The sequence below is a fragment of the Mugil cephalus genome, chromosome 3 (genome assembly GCF_022458985.1).
Source record: "Mugil cephalus isolate CIBA_MC_2020 chromosome 3, CIBA_Mcephalus_1.1, whole genome shotgun sequence".
In the NCBI taxonomy this organism is placed as follows: domain Eukaryota; kingdom Metazoa; phylum Chordata; class Actinopteri; order Mugiliformes; family Mugilidae; genus Mugil; species Mugil cephalus.
The window spans coordinates 30,889,294-30,914,078 of record NC_061772.1 but is presented as its reverse complement, the minus strand read 5'-3'; the positions used below and the strand labels follow the sequence as shown (position 1 = coordinate 30,914,078).

General features: G+C 49.1%; 1 protein-coding gene across 6 annotated transcripts in view; it reads right to left on the bottom strand.

The window, feature by feature from the left end:
• Positions 1-23,659, bottom strand: part of herc1 (HECT and RLD domain containing E3 ubiquitin protein ligase family member 1) — a 51,973-nt gene extending 28,314 nt beyond the window's left edge. For 4 of the 6 annotated variants that reach the window (XM_047580349.1, XM_047580350.1, XM_047580351.1 and 1 more), the window contains exons 1-26: positions 23,485-23,659; positions 18,270-19,335; positions 17,106-17,201; positions 16,752-16,946; positions 15,632-15,943; positions 14,358-14,454; positions 13,745-13,888; positions 13,101-13,228; positions 12,715-12,859; positions 12,471-12,642; positions 11,410-11,544; positions 10,972-11,137; positions 10,162-10,287; positions 9,430-9,651; positions 8,696-8,848; positions 6,855-6,987; positions 6,479-6,670; positions 5,615-5,839; positions 5,359-5,532; positions 5,143-5,257; positions 4,937-5,057; positions 4,489-4,660; positions 2,490-2,847; positions 2,291-2,411; positions 2,160-2,211; positions 106-377 (exon numbers count right to left, since the gene is read on the bottom strand). In XM_047580349.1, coding sequence (XP_047436305.1) covers positions 106-377; positions 2,160-2,211; positions 2,291-2,411; positions 2,490-2,847; positions 4,489-4,660; positions 4,937-5,057; positions 5,143-5,257; positions 5,359-5,532; positions 5,615-5,839; positions 6,479-6,670; positions 6,855-6,987; positions 8,696-8,848; positions 9,430-9,651; positions 10,162-10,287; positions 10,972-11,137; positions 11,410-11,544; positions 12,471-12,642; positions 12,715-12,859; positions 13,101-13,228; positions 13,745-13,888; positions 14,358-14,454; positions 15,632-15,943; positions 16,752-16,946; positions 17,106-17,201; positions 18,270-19,229 — 4,986 coding nt within the window. In that variant the 5' untranslated portion in view covers positions 19,230-19,335; positions 23,485-23,659. The remainder of the gene's footprint in view (positions 1-105; positions 378-2,159; positions 2,212-2,290; positions 2,412-2,489; positions 2,848-4,488; positions 4,661-4,936; positions 5,058-5,142; positions 5,258-5,358; positions 5,533-5,614; positions 5,840-6,478; positions 6,671-6,854; positions 6,988-8,695; positions 8,849-9,429; positions 9,652-10,161; positions 10,288-10,971; positions 11,138-11,409; positions 11,545-12,470; positions 12,643-12,714; positions 12,860-13,100; positions 13,229-13,744; positions 13,889-14,357; positions 14,455-15,631; positions 15,944-16,751; positions 16,947-17,105; positions 17,202-18,269; positions 19,336-23,484) is intronic. The other 2 variants (XM_047580354.1, XM_047580355.1) reach the window with 2 other exon arrangements.
• Positions 23,660-24,785: the final 1,126 nt, after the last annotated feature.

Here is a 24,785-nt window from a genome sequence, read left to right as displayed (position 1 = left end):
CCAAGGCTACATGCTACATAGCAATGCTAAGCTACCAGCCACCTAGGCTACATGCTAAGCTACCTCTCTATATTTATTATGTGTAATAACCATTTGCCCTCTCACCTCGGCTCTGCTCTGCTGCTGCTCCATAGCCAGGATGGTGGCCTGGGGGCTGGTGGACATACTTTCCTCTGGCTCCTTGAAGGCCGGCGTCAGGCCCACGTCGCCGCTGATGAAGCTGACCATGTTGTCGATGAGAGCGTGGATCCCCAGAGAGCGGCTCAGGTCCAGGTCCGACTCCTCGTACGAGTGCGCTGAACCGTAACTTCGCTGGCGGCTCAGTTTGGCCCGGAACCAGGACTCAGCCAGGGAGTCTGGAGAGCTGTGGAGGAGGCCTGAGGAGGAGGAGGAGGAGGAGGAGGAGGAGGAGGAGGACTTTCAGATGCATCAATGCATAAAATGGATGATGGACTGAGCAGCGTTTAAAGCACTGAAGAGCTGGATGCATTATATCATTATATATCGATCCATCACCAGATGGAAAATGCTGATTCTAACATGCGGCCACAAGCTTTTATCAGCCAGGATGAGTTCATCTGGAAATGATTCCAAGAGCTGCTGAGAAGAAATGAGGGGGGGGGGGGGAGGAGGGAGGGAGGGATGGAGGGGAAAAGGAGGTAAGGAGGTAAGGAGGTAAGGAGGGAGGGAGGGGAAAAGGAAGGAGGGAGGGAGGGAGGGAGGAGGAAAGGGAAGGAGGGAGGGAGGGAGGAGGAAAGGGAAGGAGGGAGGGAGGAGGAAAGGGAAGGAAGGAGAGGAGGGAAGTAGGGGAGGGAGGGTGGAAGGAGGGGAGGAGGGGAGGGGGGGAGGGGAGGGAGGAGGGAGGGGAGGGAAGAAGGAGGGAAGGAGGAGGGAAGAAGGAGGGAAGGAGGACAGAGGAGGAGGAGGGGAGGGAGGGAGGGAGGGAGGGAGAAGGAGGGAAGGAGGAGAGAGGGGGAGGAGGGGAGGGAAGAAGGAGGGAAGGAGGGAAGGGAGGGAGGGAGGGAGGAAGGAGAGGAGGAGGAGGGAGGAAGGAGGGAGGGGAGAAGGAGGGAAGAAGGAGGGAAGGAGGGAAGAAGGGGAGAAGGAGGGAAGAAGGGGAGAAGGAGGGAGGGAGGGGAGGGGAGGAGAGGAGGGGAGGAGGGGAGGAGGAAAGGGAAGGAAGGAGGGGAGGGAAGGAGGAGAGAGGGGGAGGATGGGAGGGAAGAAGGAGGGAAGGAGGGGAGGGAGGGAAGGAGGAAGGAGGGAGGGAGGAGGGGACAAGGACGGGAGGGAAGGAGGGAAGGAGGAGAGAGGAGGAGGGGAGGGAAGGAAGGAAGGAGAAGGAGGGGAGAAGGAGGGAAGGAGGGGAGAAGGGGAGAAGGAGGGAAGGAGGACGGGAAGGAAGGAGGGGAGGGAAGGAGGGGAGGGAGGGAGGATGGGAGGAGGGGAGGAGGGGTGGGAGGAGGGGAGGAGGAGGGGAGGGAAGGAGGGAAGGAGGAGAAGGAGGGAGGGAGGGTGGTAAGGAGGAAGGAGGGAAGGAGGGGAGAAGGGGGGAAGGAGGGAAGGAGGGGGGAAGGGGGGAAGGGGGGAAGGAGGGGGGAAGGGGGGAAGGAGGGAAGGAGGGGAGGAGGAGGGAGGGTGGTAAGGAGGAAGGAGGGAAGGAGGGGAGAAGGAGGGAGGGTCCAGGTTAAGTCAGTGTTCCCATGAGGCTCCAGACAAACAGAGCAGGATGAGTTTGTCCAGTGGAGGCGTCTGAAAGCTGCTGATCTATCTGAGGGTGGATGGAGGCGGAGATGGAGGCGACAGACGAGAGGAAACATGCCATCGTTTACTTGCTTGCAGCTCCTCTGGTGTCTGGGGCTCAACTGGCCCAAAAGAAGCAAATAAACTATCCACAGCGGATCCAAAGAGACAGGGAGACAAGAAGAGACATGAAGGACGACCAGGGACAGTCCCCGTCCTCCCGTCCTCCCACCCCCCCACACTGGTTCTCAGCTGGTCTGGGTTCAGGTCTGATCTAACCTTGACCGCCACCTACTGCTGAGGAGGTGGAATCACTCTGATCATTTCTTTTCTCTGAACGGTTTTTGGGTCGGGACCCACCAGTTGAGAACCACTGCTCTGCTCTGAGCCCACAGCTTCCATAGCTGCATAGTTACCTCTCTTTTTCTGAGAGAAGGCCAGGTCCAGGTCCACGTTCCTCCGGCCGCTCTGAAACAACAGACACCAGGTTTTAGCTCCAGCTGGAAGGAAACCAGAGACACAGGGACAGAGAAGGGCTCTGATTTACCAGAGTGTAGCTCTCCTCGTCCGACTCCGGCTGGGACAGGTCCGACTCGCTCCGGGACTTCATCAGCCGGTAACTGGGGCTGTTCTGGACCGACCGGCTTTCAGCGCTGAGACTCTCACTCCTGAACACAAAGAGAACATCACATCACATTCATAGACAGGAAGGAAGGAAGGAAGGTAGGAAGGAAGGAAGGGCAGACCTGGTCATGAAGCTGAGACTCTCCTGGGTTCCTGAGGCTGAGTGGGTCTGGGTCTCCTCCTGGTTCTGCTTGGTGACCTCTAGAACCGGACTGACTCCCAGCAGCAGCAGGACACAGCGGTGGATCACAGAGTTACAGGCGGCCGTGTACAGGTCCTGTCCTTCAGGGAGACCAGAGCTACCTCTCCTCCCCTCCTGGGACAAGATGGCGTCCTCCTCTCCTCCTCCCCCACCTCCTCCTCCGCCTCCTCCTCCTCCTCCTCCGCTCCTGGAGCTGGAGCCCAGCCCGGTGCTGGTGACTCGTTCTCGGTCCCGGCTTCGAGCGACCTCCCGCGCTGAGAGGAAACATTGAAAGATTTCTGTTGTGTGACGGGCGCACACAAATAAAAACAGACAAACACAAGATGCAGAGTTAGAGGACGAGCAGCAGCCACGCAACCAAACAACAACACAACCAAACAACAACACAACCAAACAACAACACAACCAAACAACCTAACAACAACACAACCAAACAACAACACAACCAAACAACCTAACAACAACACAACCAAACAACAACACAACAACACAACCAAACAACCTAACAACCAACCATTCATGCAGCAAAGCAACCAACCATCCATCCATCCACTCATCCAACCATCCATCCAACCATCCATCCAACCAACCATCCAACCAACCATCCAACCATCCAACCATCCATCCAACCAACCATCCAACCATCCATCCAACCATCCAACCAACCATCCATCCAATCATCCAACCATCCAACCATCCAACCAACCATCCACTCATCCAACCAACCATCCATCCAACCAACCAACCATCCAACCATCCAACCATCCAACCAACCATCCACTCATCCAACCAACCATCCATCCAACCAACCATCCACTCATCCAACCAACCATCCATCCAACCAACCAACCATCCAACCATCCAACCAACCATCCATCCAATCATCCAACCATCCATCCAACCAACCATCCATCCAACCAACCATCCACTCATCCAACCAACCATCCAACCAACCATCCACTCATCCAACCAACCATCCACTCATCCAACCAACCATCCATCCAACCAACCATCCAACCATCCAACCATCCAACCAAACATCCATCCAATCATCCAACCATCCAACCAACCAACTCCAACCAACCACTCATCCAAACCAACCATCCATCCAACCAACCAAACACCCATCCAACCACACCACATCCAACCAAACCAACCATCCAACCAACCATCCACATCAACAACCATCCATCCAACCAACCATCCACCATCCAACCAACCATCCATCCAACCAACCATCCAACCATCCAACCAACCATCCAACCAACCATCCATCCATCCATCCAACCATCCAACCAACCATCCATCCAATCATCCAACCATCCATCCAACCATCCAACCAACCATCCATCCATCCAACCAACCATCCATCCATCCAACCATCCAACCATCCATCCAACCATCCAACCATCCATCCAACCAACCATCCATCCAACCAACCATCCACATCTCATCCAACCATCCATCCAACCATCCAACCATCCATCCAACCAGGGTTTAATGGAGAGCAACATTCACGCTCAGGTCAACAGCCAGAGCTGCTGTCTCTGATGAATCTACCTCTGGACCAGAACCAGGAACACGTGGTTGGAGACTTGGAGACATGATCCAGATTTAGGAACAAAGTGTAACTATGTTCACAACTAATTATCTGTGTGGTCACATTTATTTCCACCAGTTCTGTGGACAGATTCAAATACTTTATTGAGATGAATCAATTGATTTGATCTAGTTGTGTTTATCTGTAGTAAACTACTCAACATGAGTCTTTATTTTGACTTTGTGTGTCTGGTCTCTGATAAAGGAGGCTCCTGGTTAAACAGGGTTTAACTAAATGAAACACATTCTCTGTGAGGTCGGTGAAACATGCAGACCTGATGCAGCAGCCTTGAAGCAGGCGTCCAGGCGGAGCTACTCACTTCCAGCCGTCATGACTTCATGCTCCCGGTCCTCCTCCTCCTCGTCCTGCTCCTGGTGGCCCTCCTCCCTCTCGCGGTCGGCCCTCTCCTCCAGCTCCGCCTCCTCGTCGATGGTCCGGGTGAACGAGTGCTCCTGGGGGTCCATGTCCAGCGAGTCCTGGTTATCTGAGATCTGCAACCCAAACACATCCAGCGGTTTCCTACAGTAAACATGTTAAACGTCCCTGTGGACGGATAAAGTCCTCGTCTTCTCCTGGAGTCGACTGGATTCAGTGCAACGAGAGAAACAAAGAAAAAAACACTAAACACTAAAAGAAAGCAGAGAAAGAAAGAAGTGGTGATGGATCAGAGGCTCCGGGAAGTTGTCTTGTCTTCCAGGCCGAGCTCTGGACCAATAGGAGTTGAGCAGTAACTGAGGAGGCTCTCTGATTGGCTGGAGGCTACTCACCCTCCTCTCTCTGGACGAAGACCTCGTCTGGATGAAGTCCATGTTCTTACAGGCCAGCAGACGGTTCCTGACCTTGTAGACGCTGCGATAGACTTCGGCTAGAGTCTTAGACGGCTGGTACCTGTATGGGGGGGGGGTTAGTATTAAACGTAGAGCTCCAGATTCATGGGGCCTGACTCTAATGAGAAGCTGTGAGGCTCCAGTACCTTCCCTCTCCACAGGCTTGGCCCAGCAGCCCCGTGTGCTTCAGCAACGCCGCCAACACAAACCTGGACACCGTGTCCAACAGGGACTCGTTACTGAGAGACGCGTTGTCCCAGTCTGCAACACAACACACAGTCAGAACAACTCAACAGGACCGGTCTGACCTGGGGGGTCCTGCTGCTTCACATTATCATGGCCGGTGTGGTCTGCAGACAGACCTTTGCTCATGGCGTAGTCCAGCATGTTGATCCACAGGCTGTTGGCAGGTTCTTTAGAGGAACCCAGGGCCAAGTCCACCAGGACGCTGAGGTCAGGACGCAGAGTGCAGTCGAAGGGCTTCTGCTCCTCGTTACCAGACAGAGCCGCCTCCAGTAACGAGCTGATGCAGACGTCTGAAAAGACACCACACAACAATCCCGTCATCACAGGAAACGACCACAACACAGAACCCGGAGGCTCCGCCCCCCCCCATACCGAGCTGAGGGATGTCCATCTCCAGGCCGTTGCTGAACAGGGGCGTCTTCAGCCAGTAGGCGGTGTCCTGCTCCTCCAGAGAGGTGGGGGCTCCCTGCAGCATCCCACCGAGGCAGCGGCCCACCAGCAGGGCCACCGTCCTCTCCAGGTCCACCAGCCACACCCAGGACACAGCCGGGGGGGGCAGGGACGTCCCCGAGGGCGGCTCAGCAAAGTCCGAGGTCCCTGGAGAGTCAGACAAGATCTGGTCAAATACTAGACACGACACACAATCAGAGACACACAACCAGGGACACACAACCAGAGACACACACAACCAGGGAGACACAACCAGGGACACACAACCAGAGACACACACAACCAGGGACACACAACCAGAGACACACACAACCAGGGAGACACACAACCAGGGAGACACACAACCAGGGACACACAAAGAGAGACACACACAGACACACACAACCAGAGACACACAACCAGAGACAGACACAACCAGAGACACACACAACCAGAGACACACACAACCAGAGACACACACAACCAGGGACACAACCAGGGACACAACCAGGGACACACACACAACCAGAGACACACAACCAGGGACACACACACAACCAGGGACACACAACCAGAGACACACAGAAGACGTGTGGGGCTGTGAGGATTCCTGCTACAGGGAAATGACTGAACATCTGTTCAGGCACCAAATGGCCGACAGCTCATAGCTACAATGCTAATTAGCTCAGTGTCTATGCAGGGGACACAGAGACATGATGAGACGTAGAACAGGACAGTGGGTCCAGTCAGAGACGTCACAGACAGGACGTCCCTGAGCAGGTTTGTGATGCGGGACATTGTCCTCACCGTGCAGGGGCCACTGCAGCTCCTGGTCCTCCAGGGGGGAGGCGGCCGGGAGCAGCCTGTTGAGCAGGTCCAGGGGGGGCAGCAGGTCCAGGAGGTGGCTCAGCAGAGGCCGGGCCACCGACACCGGGAGCAGCAGCAGAGAGTTGATGATCTGACAGAGCATGCTGCCGGCAGCCGACACGTAGATCACATCTGGACAGGAAACACAGGGAAGAGATCACATCTCTATCCTTTCATTCCTTTCTACATCCTTTCCTTTGGTTATTTCTTTCCTTCCTTCCCTCCCGACTAACAGCAGAGTGGAGATAAACACCTTCCACCCATCGTCTTTCTGAGGCTCTGGTCTGAACTAAAACCTTTCATCTGACCCCGTCACCTTGTAGCTTCTCTCTGATGCTGCCGTTCCAGGAACTTTCTTTGATCAGAGCAGCCGAGCGGGAGAAGATGTCGGTGGCGTGAGGCAGGAGGAGCTGGAGGTGTTTGTGCAGCAGAGCCACACTGCTCGAGTTCTGCAGACAAACATGGAGACTTCATCATCACATCACATCACATCATCATCATCATCATCATCATCATCATCATCATCATCATCATCATCACATCACATCACATCACATCACATCACATCACATCACATCACATCACATCACATCACAATCGTCGTCATCATCACATCACATCACATCACATCACATCACATCACATCACATCACATCATCATCATCACATCACATCACATCACATCACATCACATCACATCACATCATCATCATCATCACATCATCATCACATCACCATCATCATCACATCGCATCACATCACATCACATCACATCACCATCACCATCATCATCATCATCATCGTCATCATCGTCATCATCATCACATCACATCACATCACATCACATCACATCACATCACAATCATCATCATCATCATCATCATCATCATCATCATCATCATCGTCATCATCGTCATCATCGTCACATCACATCACATCACATCACAATCATCATCATCATCATCATCATCATCGTCATCGTCATTGTCATCTTCATCGTCATCATCATCATCATCATCATCATCACATCACATCACATCACATCACATCACATCACATCACATCACATCATCATCCACTCATCTGGTATTCACTGCTTCATCATCATCATCATCATCTTCATCGTCATCATCATCATCATCATCGTCATCGTCATCTTCATCGTCATCGTCATCGTCATCATCATCATCATCATCATCATCATCATCATCATCATCATCACATCACATCACATCACAATCATCATCATCATCATCATCACATCACATCACATCACATCATCATCCACTCATCTGGTATTCACTGCTTCATCATCATCATCATCATCATCATCTTCATCGTCATCATCATCATCATCATCATCATCATCATCATCATCATCATCATCACATCTAGTATTCACTGCTTCATCATCATTGGTCATTGGTCATTGATAGTATTACAGGTGGTGAGTTCGGAGCCAGAGTCTGATCAGTACGGTCTGAGGGCGGAGCCACAGTACTGATGCCCCGCCCACACTTCCTCCAGACTCACTGGCGTTTCCGTTTAATTAATCCTACACTCGGCTCTTCCTCCACCAGATACAAGGAAAATGTTAGATTATACACACAAAAATAGCTTTTACAACTTTCCCTGGACCTCTTTGTGGAGCGGTTGGCATGGCAACTGGTGGCCATCATTATGTCACGTCGTGTTTCCAAAGCGTCAAATAACAAAATGAAAATGAAACTAAACCTAACCCCCCAAAACTGAGACTTGAACGTTCATCAACATTATATTAACGACCTAAAATGACTGAAACCATCCTTGAAAAATAAAAATGTTGACACATGTCCCACCCACTGATATGGAGGAGGTGGAGTTTATGACCAGACACCAGGGGGAGCTCTACTAGCTTTGGCTTCACTGTAGAGGAGCTGCTCCACCCTCCATCTCTGTTCACAGTCTATGGTATCAGTCAGAGTACTGGGGGGGGGATTTGGAGGTGGTGAGATCAGTTTAAATAATTTATTCAACATAAAGAGCACAGAGCTGCTCACAGGTCTGATCCAGCAGTAGGTAGATCAGAGCCACTGCTGAGGAGGAGGCGAGGATAAAAACCACGGAGACGCGTCGACACCGGGTCTGAACTGAGACGGGTTGTGTGTTCGTTCTTACCTCCGTGACGGAGTTGATGTGGCAGTACGCTAACAGCTGCTTCTGCAGGGAGCAGAGGAGCTGGTGGAGGTGAGCTGGTTGGCTGCTGTCCGAGGAGGAGGTGCCCTGCTGCAGCTTATCGCTGTTCTTCTCCAGCTCCCCGAACGCCTGATCCTGGACCACACCAGCACACAGAGGATTACACACAGCAGGGGAACCAGGGGAACCAGTGGAACCAGTGGAACCAGGGGAACCAGGGGAACCAGGGGAACCAATCCTCTCTAGATCTAGTCTACATGAAGGTTCTGGTGTTCAGTTTTAGTTTCTCATAACTCATAGAGATGTTTTTTATTCTACCGGGATTTATTCTGAAGAACCACTGAACTGACATGTGTTCCTAATATTCTGACATAGTAGTCAGGTGGATTTGGCTACTACTTCCTCAAAAATGGACATCCAGTTGAAGAAGAACCAGAAGAAGAAGAACCAGAAGAAGAACTGTGTGTACCTAATGAACTGGACAGAGGGGGGGTTGTAATCCCACCCAAATATTCTCCTACTATAGAGTTTATCAGGTCCAGCATGAATTTGTGATTTAGTTGCGAGGAAAAAGCATCAGCAGTGTTCAGGAGTGTGTTCCACTCAGAGGAGCAGCAGGAGGTGGAGATGAAGGACTGGATGTGACCCTTGGATCAGTCTGGACTTCCTGATGACGTCCTCCCTGACTAGTGTGATGAGACTCTGACTGTACTCACGGTGTAGAAGCCCAGGTTCCTGAGCAGCGTCTTCATCAGGATCTCGGCCAGGTGGGTGTCGGGGTGTCCGGCCGTGGTGCCGTAGGCTCCGTCGGGGGAGGCGGTGAAGGCCGGTCCCGAGGAGAGGACGTCCGGGCCGTCGGCGGGAGAACTGTAACCCAGCAGAGACGCCACGTGGGTGTGGTCCTGCAGGCTGGTCAGGATGATGTCCAGCTGCATCCTCTGCAACACACACAGCGACCGGGACGGAAAGTTATTCATCCGACTGAGAAGTTGAAGCGTTTGACAGCACTAAAATAAATATAACGTTGAGTCGCTCTGATTGGCTGGACAGAACCAGGAGAAACAGTTTGTTAGCTTCAGAACCAGGAACCAGGACGGTTTGTTTAAATCCTGTCCTGTCTGTAAAACCTCCTGTAAACTCGTCCATGTCTGTCCTCTGAATAAAGACCCGGACACAGACGTCCTGTTCAACCAGACTTTCATCCAGATAGAATCTTTTTGAACCAATTAGGTGCGAAGATGGAGGCGACCGGAGACACTGAGCTTCTGCTCTGATCTTAATCACGTTGACGTCCTGCAGACTTTCATAAAGTTATTAACAGTGACGTCTTAGTGCTGAATTAAACGATGGATTCTGGTCAGAGAAGGAACCAAAGAACCGAGCTGCACCTGAACAGACGTGACGGTGTCTCCTGAAGGTTAAGAGTCAAACCCGGGATAAATCAGTACCTGTCCTTTGGAGAGACTCTCCCATCGGTCTGGACCCTGAGGCAACAAGGAGTGAAGGAGCTCCATCCTCTCCCTCAGAGGAGGAAGCAACATGGTCGCCCCCACGGACAGAGTCTCAATCACGGCCTGACGGGACGAAAAAAACAAAAACACGCTGTCTTTAGACTTTAACAAAAAAGAACTCAAATGTTTCTGGTTCCTGCCACTGATCTCAAACTGGGATTCAAAAGCTGCTCTGACTCCAGAGTTTGTTCTTGTCCTGAGTTTTTTATGAGTCTTTACTTTTATGTGCAACAAAGCTACGGTGACAAAGTCATTTCCCTCGTGGATCATTAACGTCTGTCTGAGTCTGAGACGCTGCAGCTAAAGGAGAAACATTCAGACCACCTTTCAGATTAGAAAGAGACACGTTTAAGGGGATTTATATCATTTCTAAATAAATATTCTTGTTCTCTAGAACAGTTGGTATAATAATATATATTATGTCTGGAACAGTGTCTCCGTTAATTCAGGAAAAGTCATCAAATATGATATATGTATATTTAGAGACGTTAAACACTGAATGAGGTCAGAGATAAATAATAGGAGGTTAAACTGCTCCTGAGTCTCCGTTGGGAACTGATTGAGCTCCAGCAAAGATCTGCTCGGACTCTGATTGGTTGGAGGATCTGGTTGGTGCAGAGGCATCGATCTACGTTTAAGTTAAAATCTGACGACTGATGAGACTTGAGACTAAATCCTCATCGTGTTCCTATGTGGGACTAATCATTTCCTGCTCCAGCTGAGACTCAGGACGGATGCACCTCTCACCTCCTGGATCTCATCAGGCACAGACGAGTCCATCAGTCTGAACAGCAGGTTCCTCAGGGGTCTGGCCTGCCGACCCAGAATGCTGGTGGCCACGCCCCCGGCCAGAGCCAGAGCCAGGTGATTGGACAACAGGCGAAGGCACAGCTTAAGGAAGTTATGATGCTCCCTGCAAATATATTCAGAGATTCAGAAGGTTATCAGGTCAATCATCCTGCACATGTGGTTTAGGGACTTCAGGAGGTGTCAGAGGTAAGAGGAGGTAAGAGGAGGTAAGAGGAGGTGTCAGAGGTAAGAGGAGGTAAGAGGAGGTAAGAGGAAGTGTCAGCAGAGGTAAGAGGAGGTAAGAGGAGGTAAGAGGAGGTAAGAGGAGGTGTCAGCAGAGGTAAGAGGAGGTAGGAGGAGGTAGGAGGAGGTCGCTCTCAGGAGGAGAGCGTTTACCTGGATGAGGGGAAGGGGAGAGGAGGAACTTCACTGTTGATGCCGTCGCAGTAGCGTTCGAGGAAGGAGCGCAGGTGGGAGAAGGTGCTCTCCTCCAGGTCCACGCAGTACGGCCGATGCCAGGCCACCACCTGCCTGGAGAGGGAGGAGTCAACGTTAGGAAACGTTGACTTAGGATACGTGTGGTTCCTGCATAGTTCCATGTATCAGTGTCCTGTTGTGTCCATAACTCTCACTAAAACGCTGTGAACCTGAGGAACAGCTGTTTGACACTGTGTTTGTCCTCCCTCCGGGTTCTGTTCCTGGGCCGATCCTCAGTCAGAACCAGGACTCACTGATTCAGACCTTTATTTGGTTTAAATGAGGACAGGAAGCATCGTGTGTTTGGGTTCAGCTACTTTACCTTCAGTCAAACTGCATCAAATCTAGTGATATTTGACAGTTCAAACAAACAAACTGACAACCTTGTCAGGACGAGCTTCTTTCAGACCCTGATGAATCCGTCCATACTCTAAGCAGGAGCAGACTGGACTATTATGAATCTGCTCTGCGCCTCCTCCTCTCAGTCCACTTTAGAATTGATTTTAAACTTTTAATGATTGTTTTAAAGCTCTTATTGGCCTCGTCCCATCTGGTCTATGAGAGACGGGTCCATGCTGCCTCATACTGAACTCAAAGCTCATCTGTTTACAATGGCTTTCAGTTCCCTGTAGTGTGCTCACACTCTTTATTTATTCATTTTAATCTATTTACATCTCGTTTTATTTTACTCTTTTCATATTATTATTTTTATTTTCTCTTGTAAAGGACCTGGTTAGAACTAAAGGACTCTGGTTAGAGGACTCCGGTTAGAGGACGCTGGGTTCACCTGTGGGCTGCTGTATAAATACATTTACATTCATAGTGGTCGTGTTGAAACGTGTCCTCGTCGTGTTTTATTTTGGGAGTTGAGGGTTTTGGACCCTGGTCTGATCACAGCTCCAGAGTCCACAGAGGCTTTCGTCATGTTTGTGTAACCAGGGTTTTATAATCTATACTGAGAACAGGGGGAGTCCACTGACCTGTCCCTGGGGAGGGCCGTCCAGGCCAGGCTGTGGGACGTCCCGGCAGAGATCTGCTGGATGGCGACTCCGTCCAGACCCACCACCTTCTTGGGTTTAGTGATAGGCCCCGTGGAGTTGCCCTGTCCACACTGACCCATGGAGTTGTTGCCCCACGCGTACACCTCGTTGTCTAGAAGAGGGAGGAATGTTAGTGTGGCCAGGAGGAGGAGGAGGAAGAGGAGGAGGAGGAGGAGGTAGTTACCGTGGGACAGGGCTAGGCAGTGGCTGTCCCCGATGGAGATGTCCACCACTCTGGTCGTAGCCAACTCCTCAATCAGTTTGGGTCTGAGCGCTGTGGCCTCAGAGGAGCCACATCCCAGACAAGCTCCACAGCCCCAGGCATAGACCTGGAGGAGGAGCAGGAGGAGGAGGAGGAGGAGGAGGAGGAGGAGGAGGAGGAGGAGGAGGAGGAGCAGGAGGAGCAGGAGGAGACGAAAAACGCAAGGAAGTTAACCTTCAAATAAATCATTGTGTTGTATTGGTTGATAGACTGTGTTGAGGTGTTGCTCCTCCTCTGTGGGAGCTGAGGAGGTGCTGCTCCTCCTCCTCTCTGTGGGAGCTGAGGAGGTGCTGGAGGAGGACTCGTACCTGTCCCGTGGAGGTCAGGGCCAGAGAGGACTGACTTCCTGCACAGACTTTCCTGATGAACATCCCCTGCAGAGCCTCCACCACTTTAGGTTTATAGACTCGGTTGGTGTCACCGTGACCCAGTTTCCCTGAGGACAGAGCTCCAGTTATATTACAACAATAAAATCATATAACAGTATTACATATATTTATATATTATTATAGTTATTATAACTATATATAATACCATAATAATACAGTTGGGTCCATGTATACTTGGTTGTGTTATTTTAGCTCTAAAACATAATCAGGTTTTATAATATAATAATCATGTCTCACAGGTCAGACTCTCTGGAATCTGATTCACATCCAAACCAGAGGAAGGTTTAGGTTTAAAGCTCTTTAATATGAAGCCGCCTCTTTTTCAAGGGACCAAAAGTAAATGGACAGTGAACAGTTTAGATTTTTATTCAACCTCTTGAATTAAACCTGAAAGTCTGAACTTCAACTGCATCTGAGTCGTTTCATTTCAGACCTAATGTGGTGGAATTAGAGTCCAAACCAAAGATGTGTCCATGTCCAAACACCTACGGGCCTACCTGTATATTATAATAATAAGAATAATAAAACCAACACATCTCATTATAATAACCGAGGGGACCGACCGTTGTCTCCTCCTCCAAAGGACCAGACGGTGCGTCCGTCCTTGGACAGCGCGATGGTGTGGGAGCTCCCACAGGACACCTCCCCAACATTACTGATGTCTTTCACCAGGGTGGGAATGTTCCTGCTGTTACTGTCCCCGTGACCTGCAGCACACACAGGAGGAGTCAGCAGGAGGAGCAGCAGGAGGAGGAGGAGGAGCAGGAGGAGCAGGAGGAGGAGCAGGAGGAGCAGGAGGAGGAGGAGGAGGAGGAGGAGGGGGAGGAGGGGGAGGAGCAGGAGGAGAAGGAGGAGCAGGAGGAGCAGGAGGAGCAGGAGGAGGGGGAGGAGCAGGAGGAGGAGGGAAAGGTAAAGAGGAGGAGGGGGGAGAAGAGGAGCAGGAGGAGGAGGAGGAGGAGCAGGAGGAGCAGGGGAAGGTAAAGAGGAGGAGGGGGGAGAAGAGGAGTCAGGATGAGGAGGAGGAAGGAGGAGGTGGTAAACAGGAGGAGGAAGGAGGAGGTGGTAAACAGGAGGAGGAGGAGGGGAAGGTAAAGAGCAGGAGGAGCAGGGGAAAGGAAAGAGGAGTCAGGATGAGGAGGAGGAAGGAGGAGGAGTCAGCAGGAGGAGGAGTCTCACCCAGACGTCCGAAGTCTCCCTCCCCCCAGGAGTAGAGTTCTCCGTCCTCACTGACGGCAGCGCTGTGTCTGTACCCAGCAGAGACGCACACCAGCACCTGGACACACAACAGCACATTATAACACACACTGTAACACACACTGTAACACTATAACACACACTGTAACACTATAACACACACACTGTAACACTATAACACACACTGTAACACTATAACACACACTGTAACACACACTGTAACACTGTAACACACACACTGTAACACACACACACTGTAACACTATAACGCACACTGTAACACTATAACACACACTGTAACACACACTGTAACACACACACTGTAACACTATAACACACACTGTAACACTGTAACACACACACTGTAACACACACTGTAACACACACTGTAACACACACACTGTAACACACACACTGTAACACTATAACACACACTGTAACACTATAACACACACATTATAACACACACTGTAACACTACAACACACACACTGTAACACACACACACACTGTAACACACACTGTAACACACACTGTAACACACACACTGTAACACACACTGTAACGCACACTGTAACGCACACTGTAACGCACACTGTAACACTGTTACACTGTAACGCACACACTGTAACACACTGTAACACTATAACACACACACTGTAACACACACACTATAACACACACTGTAACACACACTGTAACACTATAACACACACACTATAACACACACACTGTAACACACACACTGTAACACACACACTATAACACACACTATAACACAGACTATAACACTGTAACACACACTGTAACACACACTGTAACATTATAACACACACTGTAACATTATAACACACACTGTAACACTGTAACACACACTGTAACACACACTGTAACATTATAACACACACTGTAACATTATAACACACACACTGTAACACACACTGTAACACTGTAACACACACACTGTAACACACACACTATAACACACACTGTAACACAGTTACACTGTAACACACACTGTAACACTATAACACACACACACTGTAACACACACTGTAACACACACTGTAACACACACTGTAACACACACTGTAACACTGTAACACACACTGTAACACACACTGTAACATTATAACACACACTGTAACACTATAACACACACTGTAACACACACACACTAAGACCCGGGCTGTTGGGGGGTCTGTTGGGGGGTCTGTTGGGGGGGTCTGTTAGAGGGTCTGTGTGGGGGGGTCCTACCTTGCCCTGCAGGGGCCCCTGGATGAGCTTGGGGTACTTCTGTGTGGAGCTGTTGCCGTGGCCCAGCTTGCCGTAGTCCCCGTCCCCCCAGCTGAAGACCTCCCCCTCGGTGGTGAAGGCCAGCGTGTGTCCGTCCGAGCCCTTGGACGAGGACACCTTCTTCACGGCCCGGTGCGGCTCCAGCGTCAGCTTCTTCAGGGTCGACTGGTTGTTGGAGTCGCCCAGACCCAGACGCCCATAGCTGCCCTTCCCACAGGCCCTCACTGACCCATCAGACGAGATCACAAAGGTACAGTACTGGCCCGCCTCGATCTGAGGAGGAGACAGGGGGAGACAGGGGGACAGGAGACAGGAGACAGGAGACAGGAGGACGGGGAGGCGTGGGGGTACTGGTAGAGGTCTGAGGGGGGGGTACACTGAGGGACGGATGAGACTGGGGTACTTCTGTGTAGGAGCTTGCGTGGCCAGCTGCGAGTCCGACCCCAGCTGAGACCTCCTGGATGGTGAAGGCAGGTTGTCGTCGAGACCGTTGGACGGAGGACACCTTCTTCAGGACCGGTGACGGTCAGGAGCTCTTCAGGGAGCGACTGGTGTTGGAGTCGCCCAGGACGGGACGCCATAGTGCCTTCCACAGGCCTGACGGGACCGTCAGACGAGATCACAAAGGTACAGTACTGGCCCGCCTCGATCTGAGGAGGAGACAGGGGGACACGGGGGGACAGGAGACAGGAGACAGGAGACAGGAGACAGGAGGAGGAGACAGGAGGACACAGGAGACAGGATGAGACAGGAGGACACAGGAGACAGGAGACAGGAGGACACAGGAGGAGACAGGATTAGATACTGACCAATGGTATATTATATATATTAGAACATCATTGTTGATGAAGATGAGCATCAATGCTACTGGAAATAGAACAGAAGAAGGAGGAGGAGCTAAGATTCTTTAGGACCTTTCATCTTTACCAGGATCTACTCTGAATTCTTAGAAAACATGACGGTTCTAAGAAGTTTCTTAGAATTCAACCACTAGGAGCAACTCTTTCTTTAGGAAACAGGACCAGGTTGTTTCCTGAGGACAGACCGGAGGACCAGGTCTGCTGTGCAGGTGTTTTCTTACCGTCTGAGCGTCGGCGAAGCTGGCGGCCATCTTGGGCTGCAGGATCTTCTCCTGGGTTCCCTCCACCAGCTGATGGCTGCTGTTGCTGCCCCACACATAGACCTCACAGGTCTCTGACACCACGGGGGCCTCGCCGGTCTGGATGCTGTCGGGACTCACGCAGGTACGAGAGTAGTCTGAGGCCATGCGACACACCTGGGGGAGGAGGAGGAGGAGGAGGAGGAGGAGGAGGAGGAGGAGGAGGAGGAGGAGGGGGAGGAGGGGGAGGAGGGGGAGGAGGGAGAGGAGGAGAGGAGGCGTTAGTGCCACTCTAACATTAAAGGGTTTTTATTAAATGTTGAACGATGCTCTTACTTCTTCAAACAGGCACAGAGCTGCTTCATACAGAGAACACAGACCCTCAGACGTCCGGGTCGGTTCCCGCCACTGGCTCCGGTCGGCTGAGGAACCCTGAGACGCACACAGCCACACACTTCAATTAACTGGAATTAACTCTAATTAACTCTAATTAACTCTAATTCACTTCAATTAACTCCACAGCATCGTTAGCTTCACAAGTTTAATCTGACTGGAACCAGAACGTTAAGGTTACAGAGACATGAAGGAAATCATCAAGAGTCCACACGGCATGGAGAGGTTCTACTAGAGGTTCTACTAGAGGTTCTATTAAAGGATCTACTAGAGGTTCTACCTGAGGTTCTACTAGAGGCTCTACCTGAGGCTCTATTTGAGGCTCTACCTGAGGTTCTACTAAAGGTTCTACTTGAGGCTCTACCTGAGGCTCTACCTGAGGTTCTACTAGAGGTTCTACTAGAAGTTCTACCTGAGGTTCTACTTGAGGTTCTACTAGACGTTCTACCTGAGGCTCTATTTGAGGCTCTACCTGAGGTTCTACTTGAGGTTCTACTAGAAGTTCTACTTGAGGTTCTACTAGAAGTTCTACCTGAGGTTCTACTCGAGGTTCTACTTGAGGCTGTACCTGAGGGTCTATTTGAGGTTCTACCTGAGGTTCTACTAGAGGTTCTACTAGAGGTTCTATTAAAGAATCTACTAGAGATTCTATTAGAGGTTCTACTAGAGGCTCTACCTGAGGTTCTACTAGAGGTTCTACTTGAGGCTCTACCTGAGGTTCTACTAGAGGCTCTACTAGAGGCTCTACCTGAGGTTCTACTAAAGGTTCTACTAGAAGTTCTACTTGAGGCTCTACTAGAGGCTGTATTTGAGGTTCTACTAAAGGCTCTACTAGAGGTTCTACTAGAAGTTCTACTTGAGGCTGTATCTGAGGCTCTATTTGAGGTTCTACTAGAAGTTCTGCTTGGGGTTCTACTTGAGGCTCTACTAGAGGCTGTATTTGAGGTTCTACCTGAGGTTCTACTAGAAGTTCTATCTGAGGTTCTACCTGAGGTTCTACTTGAGGTTCTACTTGAGGTTCTACTAGAAGTTCTACTAGAAGTTCTACTTGAGGTTCTACTTGAGGCTGTATCTGAGGCTCCCTGAGGGTCTGGGTTCGTGACTCACCAGAGAGCGTCTCATCTGCATCAGGATGTTCATGAAGCAGTCGTATCCGATCAGACCCTCCTGGTTCTGGTCCATGGTGCTGACCAGGGCCGAGGCAGCCAGCGCCATCTCGATCCACTCCAGCAGGTAGCGCAGGGAGCCCCTCTGGGACGCCAGCCCCAGCAGCAGCTCCGACGCCAGGCGCCGGCCTAAGATGTCGGCCCCGGAGTTGGGCATGGTGACGCCCTTCAGGAAGGTGGTGACCTGGGCCAGGCAGTCCAGCCCCATCGGGGGGATCTTGCTCTCGTTGGCCAGGGAGAGCGGGGGCAGGGAGCTGACCACGTCGATGGCCGTGTGGATGACGTCGTTGCACAGGTTGATGCCGCCGCCGCCGCCGCCGCCGCCCCCGGGTCCGGCTCCTCCTCCGGGGCCGGGCGGAGGGGGCATCAACCAGCTCTGGCGCAGCAGAGCGAAGAGGAGGCTGAGGCCCGTGCGGACGCCCATCTCGATGAGGGCGTCGGTGCTGGACCGCGGCCGCTCGCTGACCGAGTGCAGGTCGGCCAGGCCCGAGTTGTTCTCTGGGGAGTGCTGCTGCTGCTTCACCTTGCCCTTGTCGTGGTACTTGTTGGAGAGGGCGTAGAAGATGCGCTGCAGCACCAGGACCCGTTTCCGCAGCGCGGCGGCAAACGGGGAGTCGGAGCAAACCATCTTGGCCAGAGCCAGCTGGCTGCTGAGCAGAGCGTCCAGGTAGTGCTCCTGCTCATCGCTGGACAGCGACTCGCGCTCAAAGTCTGGGAGCTGGGGGCCCTTTAGACACAGGACCTGCTGGGGAAGCAGCACCGCCTCCTTGTTGGCCAGCAGCTTGGAGTACAGCACCGACACCCCCTCCCTGGTGGCGATGGACTCGCTGTCCTCCGTGATCCATGAGCTGTTCAGGTGCTCCAGCCATTTGAGTTTCACTGGGGGGATCATTAAAGCCATGGCACATCACTCTGGAGCCATCAGTCCTGAAAACATCGGCTCCAGATGTTAACCAGGGAAATCCTGGTCCGATCCACGCAGACGAGAAGGTCGATAAGGGAGGTACCTGTCCACCACACAGAGGTCTGTTAGTTAACATGGGGACAATGTCCTGATCTTCACTGGTTCTATAATAAGCACCATGGTCACGTCTGATGATACTGGTTAAACAGCAGAACTGAAGCATGTGGAAGATTCTGTAGCTTCATTCGTACTCGTTTTCCTGAATGAACACATCTACAGGTCTATTATTTGTGTTCCATGTGTGTGTGGGTTCTCTTCGTCTACTTTCAGAACATTTTAAGTCATTTTAGGATGAAATGCAGATAATTGCGAAGGGTTCAAACATTTATTTATTCTGTAGTTTATGTTCACAATCACAGACAAGAGAACTAGAGCCTCAACGTTCTTTTAGTAAATATGAATAAAAGAACCTGTTATGTCTATTTATTTCCACAGCGTGTATCCATAAAAGAGATAAAGTGGCTAAATATGAATAATTCTGTAGCTGTTTGATTTAAATGTCTATTCAGACTCAATACCACACAACAACAACAACAACAACAACAGCAACAACAACAGTAACAGAACGTCCTCTAATACAAACAGGAATAAAGAAGGAGCAAAGCTTCATGGCTGCTTTAAAGTCAAATGAACACATTTAACTTGTATTATTTATGAAACTGTATTAACATTATGACAGGAGGTAATAACTTGATTGATTTCATGTGAAGTGCTGCTTCATGGGATCATATTGATCTGATTCTGCTCTTCACCATAAGACTTAAAGAAAAAAACGCTGAGGACGATGTTGAGACGTGGTCAGAACGGTTGAAGCGATGATGGTTGTGGAGGATGGAGCTTGGCCACGTAGGCAGCAGTGAAGCCAAACTCTGGATTTTGGACTTTTAACCAGGTCTAACGGGACATTCGAAGACATTAATGCAACTTGTTTCAGACTGGAAGCGTTTCTCTGCAGCTTTAAGAGCCTAAAAGGGTTTAAAACAACGCCTCACACACATCAACAACCCTCCAGACTGAAGCCATGCCAACTGTTAACAAAGGCAGCTGAAGCTCAGCTCCCACTGCTGGACGTGAGCAGGAGAAGGTCTGAGAGGAACCCTACGTTAGAACAAAAGGCTGGACATGATGGAGACGTTAGAGGCTGAGAGGAAATGATTTAGTTAAGAAGAGATGGAAGGAGCTGATGATTCATAACAGAGTGGGAGATGGTTTCTCTGAGACTGGACGGCTGCAACGCACTCTGAACCACAACTCTTCATGTTTACTTTTGGTTTTGGTATTTTCTGCTGTAATGGACAAGAAACACAGACGGTTTAATAATTATATATATATATATAGTATTTTTTGCTCTAATGAAAACGCAGTAAACACTAAAGACAGAGACAGCAGAGACAGTAGAGACAGTAGACAGTAGAGACAGTAGAGACAGCAGAGACAGCAGAGACAGTAGACAGTAGAGACAGTAGAGACAGCAGAGACAGCAGAGACAGCAGAGACAGTAGAGACAGCAGAGACAGTAGAGACAGCAGAGACAGCAGGATTAGCTGGTTGGTGTCATGTATGTGTCATGTAGCTGGTAAATAAATGTGACTTTGGCTGCACAGATAGGGAAACCTACAACATCACCAGCTCCTTATCAGCGTTTATTTGACTGCAGAGCAGCTGAGGCAAAAAGGTCTCCAGTTCAACGCTCCGTAGCTTCGCTAAATACCAAAAGAATCAGGGAAATCCTTCATTTAACAGCTCGTCACAGCCTCAAACCAATGGTGGCAGCTCGTTAATTTAAATAATCAGACAAAAAAAAAAACAATACCTGGAGAAATGATTCTGATTCATGTGTATTTGTTGGTGTTGAGTCTATTCTTGGCCCACATACACCATCATCACGCTAACATGACGTGTACACAGCCTGGCCAGTTCATTAGGTACACTAATGAAGTCATTTTAATCTAAATAAGGCTGAGTTAATACTGAACCAGTGTCAGAAAGGTGGGATTCAACGTGATGACCACTGTGGAGGATGGAGGATGTTGTGCTGCTGTTTCACCGGATTAAATGATCAGAATTAGGGATGTCTGATATCATCAGCCTTCTGATATTACCATGAAAACGTAATATCTGAATACTGGTATCGGGTTTAGTAACCAAAGTTCAACCAATGTAAGCTTCAGGATTTCGAAGCCTCAATGAACGCAGCACGAACGTTTACCAGCTGGATGACGTATTACAACAACAGGGAGAAGAACAACAAGACAACAACAAGACAACAACAACAACAACTGATCGCTAGCTGTGGCTAACAAGCTAGCGATCAGTTGTTGTTGCAAATTGGAAATGAAGAGTTGGACAATATCGGCAAATCATATATTGGCAAAAAAGACAATATCGAGCATCCCAAAATGAAACGAACAGTAGAATCATCTCTCTCAGTTAATACAAACTAAAGCTAAACACCAGAACCTTCATGGAGACTAGATTAACACCAGCGTACCTAATAAAGTGGCCAGTGTGTGTGTGTGTGTGCGTGTGCAAAACTAACTGATTAAAGTTAGTGTAATACACAGATTTACATTTTCTACATTAATCTTAATTTTCGTCTTGTATGTTTACTACTCTGTTTCAATAGATTTTTAAATAACTTTGCAGATTTACAGTTTTATTTTTATACTTTTCAAACAGACACGCCGTTATTATAGGTAATCACTGTGGTAAAATACTATTATTGGGTTAAATTAGCACAAGATGTCAGACTGCATTTCATTGTGTATGTACTTATAGTTGTTATATGGAAGGATAACAACTTTAAATCTAATCTGATCTAATAAAAAGAAAGTTTAAATACATAAAGGGCATTAATGCATTTCACTAATGTACCTAATGAACTGGCTTTATTATTGGCTTTATTATTATAATAAAACTCATCTGGATTTTAATCTTGTACGTCTACACCTCGAAGTCGACAGTTTTTGACCATTTTTATGCTTTTCAACCAAACTCATGCAGACACTGCAGAACTATTATTATATTTTACAGTTGTTCTTACAGCCCCAAATATCATGGATAGTTACAAGTAACATAATTAAAATATCAATAATAATAAACTGGCAACTTCCCAGCAACAATAACAGTAACAACAAAACAGCAGCACCAGCAACAACAACAACAACAGAATAACCATGTTTTGTGACCTATAATCTCTCATCAATAAATAATTACGTAATAATTAACTTGGAACCTGGAGGCTAGTTTGGAGGCCAACCTGGAAACTAGTCTGGAAGCTAACCTGGAGGCTAACCTGGAGGCTAACCTGGAGGCTAGCCTGTAAACTACCTGGAAGTTAACGGGGACGCTAGCCTAGAATCTAACCTGGCAGCTGGTTTGGAGGCTAACCCGTAAACTAGTCTAGAAAGTAGCCTACAGACTAACCTGGCAGCTGGTTTGGGAGGTAACCTGGAAACTATCCTGGAAACTAGCCTGGAAACTAGCCTGGAAACTAGCCTGGCTCTGGTGTCAGATTAGAGGGGGCAGATTCCTGTGATGCTAAGTAACAGCTTCACAAATCCGACATTTAGAGACATGTCAGTATTTAAAATGGTTTGCATCATAGTTAACGGCCTCTTATGTCTCTACAACCTTATTATTATTGGTATTATTTGGAAGCTAGCCTGGAAGCTAGCCTGGAAGCTAACCTGGAAGCTAACCTGGAAGCTAGCCCGGAGGCTGCTCTGGCTCTGGTGTCAGATTAGAAGGGACAGATTGCAGCGATGCTAACGGAACAGTTTCATAAACCTGATATTGAGACATCTGTCGGTATTTTAAAATCGTTAGCAGCCTCATTATTGCTCGCGACAATATCGTTAAACGTGATTTGAAATAAAACTGTCAACGGTCGCTTCTGTTTACGTTAGCCACCGTTAGCCGTTAACTTCCCCAAGCCAGCCGAAGCTTAAAATCCCTACAAAAAACAGACGTGACAGTTTAATGTGCAGTAAAGGTTCATAAATAAATAGCTAAATAAATGAGCATCTGCTCAGCTTCTGCTCCGGGGAGCTAGTTTAGCCCGCATTAGCCCAGTTTAAGTGCTGTCTCATAGCAGAGCCAGGCTACCCCCAGTTAGCTCCGGTTAGCTCCAGCCAGGCTACCCCCAGTTAGCTCCGATTAGCTCCAGCAGATACCCGGAATAAAAGCTCACCAGTGCGGTCAAATCAGAGGCCTCCGTCCCTCCCTCCCCTGCTTAGGGTCGTGTTCTCAGTGCGGAGCCTCTCGGCCTGGCTTCATGTCATGAACGGCTGCGGTGGCTTTGTTTGTCCGGGCTGTGGAAGGAGACAGCGGGGTGTGTGGCTCTCATGCCTCCGTCCGCCTCTCCCGTACCTTCCTCTGCAATGAGTCCGCTCAGCCCCAACCCCTCAGGGAGCCCCAGCCCGGCCGGTGACGCTGGGACCCGCCTGCATCCGTCCGTCCGTCTGTTTACGTCTGTCTGTATCTGCATCTGCACGAGTTTATTTGTTTGTTTGCTCATCAGTTCCTCTCTGTCAGCATCTGTCACGTCAGTCAGGTCCACAGAGTATAACAATAATAACAATAATAATAATAATAATTATGTAGTATATATATAATGTATATATAATTGAATATAGTACATATATTAAATTATTAATAGAGGATTTTCACAGGGTATATGAATGAAGAAGAGCTATGTAAAGCACTTTAAATATTATTATTGTTGTTTTTGCTGCTATTAGATTAGATTAGAGTCTTTATTGTCATTGCACGGTAGAATATAACAATATACATTGCACAACGAAATTTAGGCACAGCTCTCCCATCAGTGCAAAAGATAAATATTCAATAAATAACTAAACTAGACATACAAATTAGAATGCAGACAGGGCTGTATAATATTGCATTTGTTTGGGGAAAAGGAAAAAAACTTATTGCACAGTCATTATTTTCATGAAAGTGAAACGTTGTGGCTGAAATGATATGACTGTGTCAGCTGTTTTTGTTCAGCAGGGCTGTTATTATTGTTATTATTTAGCAGAGGAGGAAGAAAACATTGAATAATGACTATTAATACTGTCAATATCTCCAAAGGTCACAGGGGTTCCTGCCTGATCACGAGATCATGTCTTATGTGTTTTATATTGTAACCTGTATGTCTTATATGTACTTTACTATTTGTAGCATTAGGATTTGTTTTAGGAACTATGATGATTATTGATTATTGTTTTTGTTTATTTGTGGGTACATATTCCTTCTATTTCAGTTAAATATTTGTTGTCATTATTCATTCATTCATTGTCTGTAACATCTTGTCCTCTGGACGGTCTGGGTGGGACTGGAGCCTGTCTCAGCTGGGTCCTACCTGGACAGGTGTCCCAGGACATAAGCGTAGTCACCCCTGCACTGTTAAATGTGTTTGTTACTGCTGTTGTTGTTCATTTCTAGGTAAATACTTCTTAATGTTTCCAGACATGAGCTAAATTTTCTTTG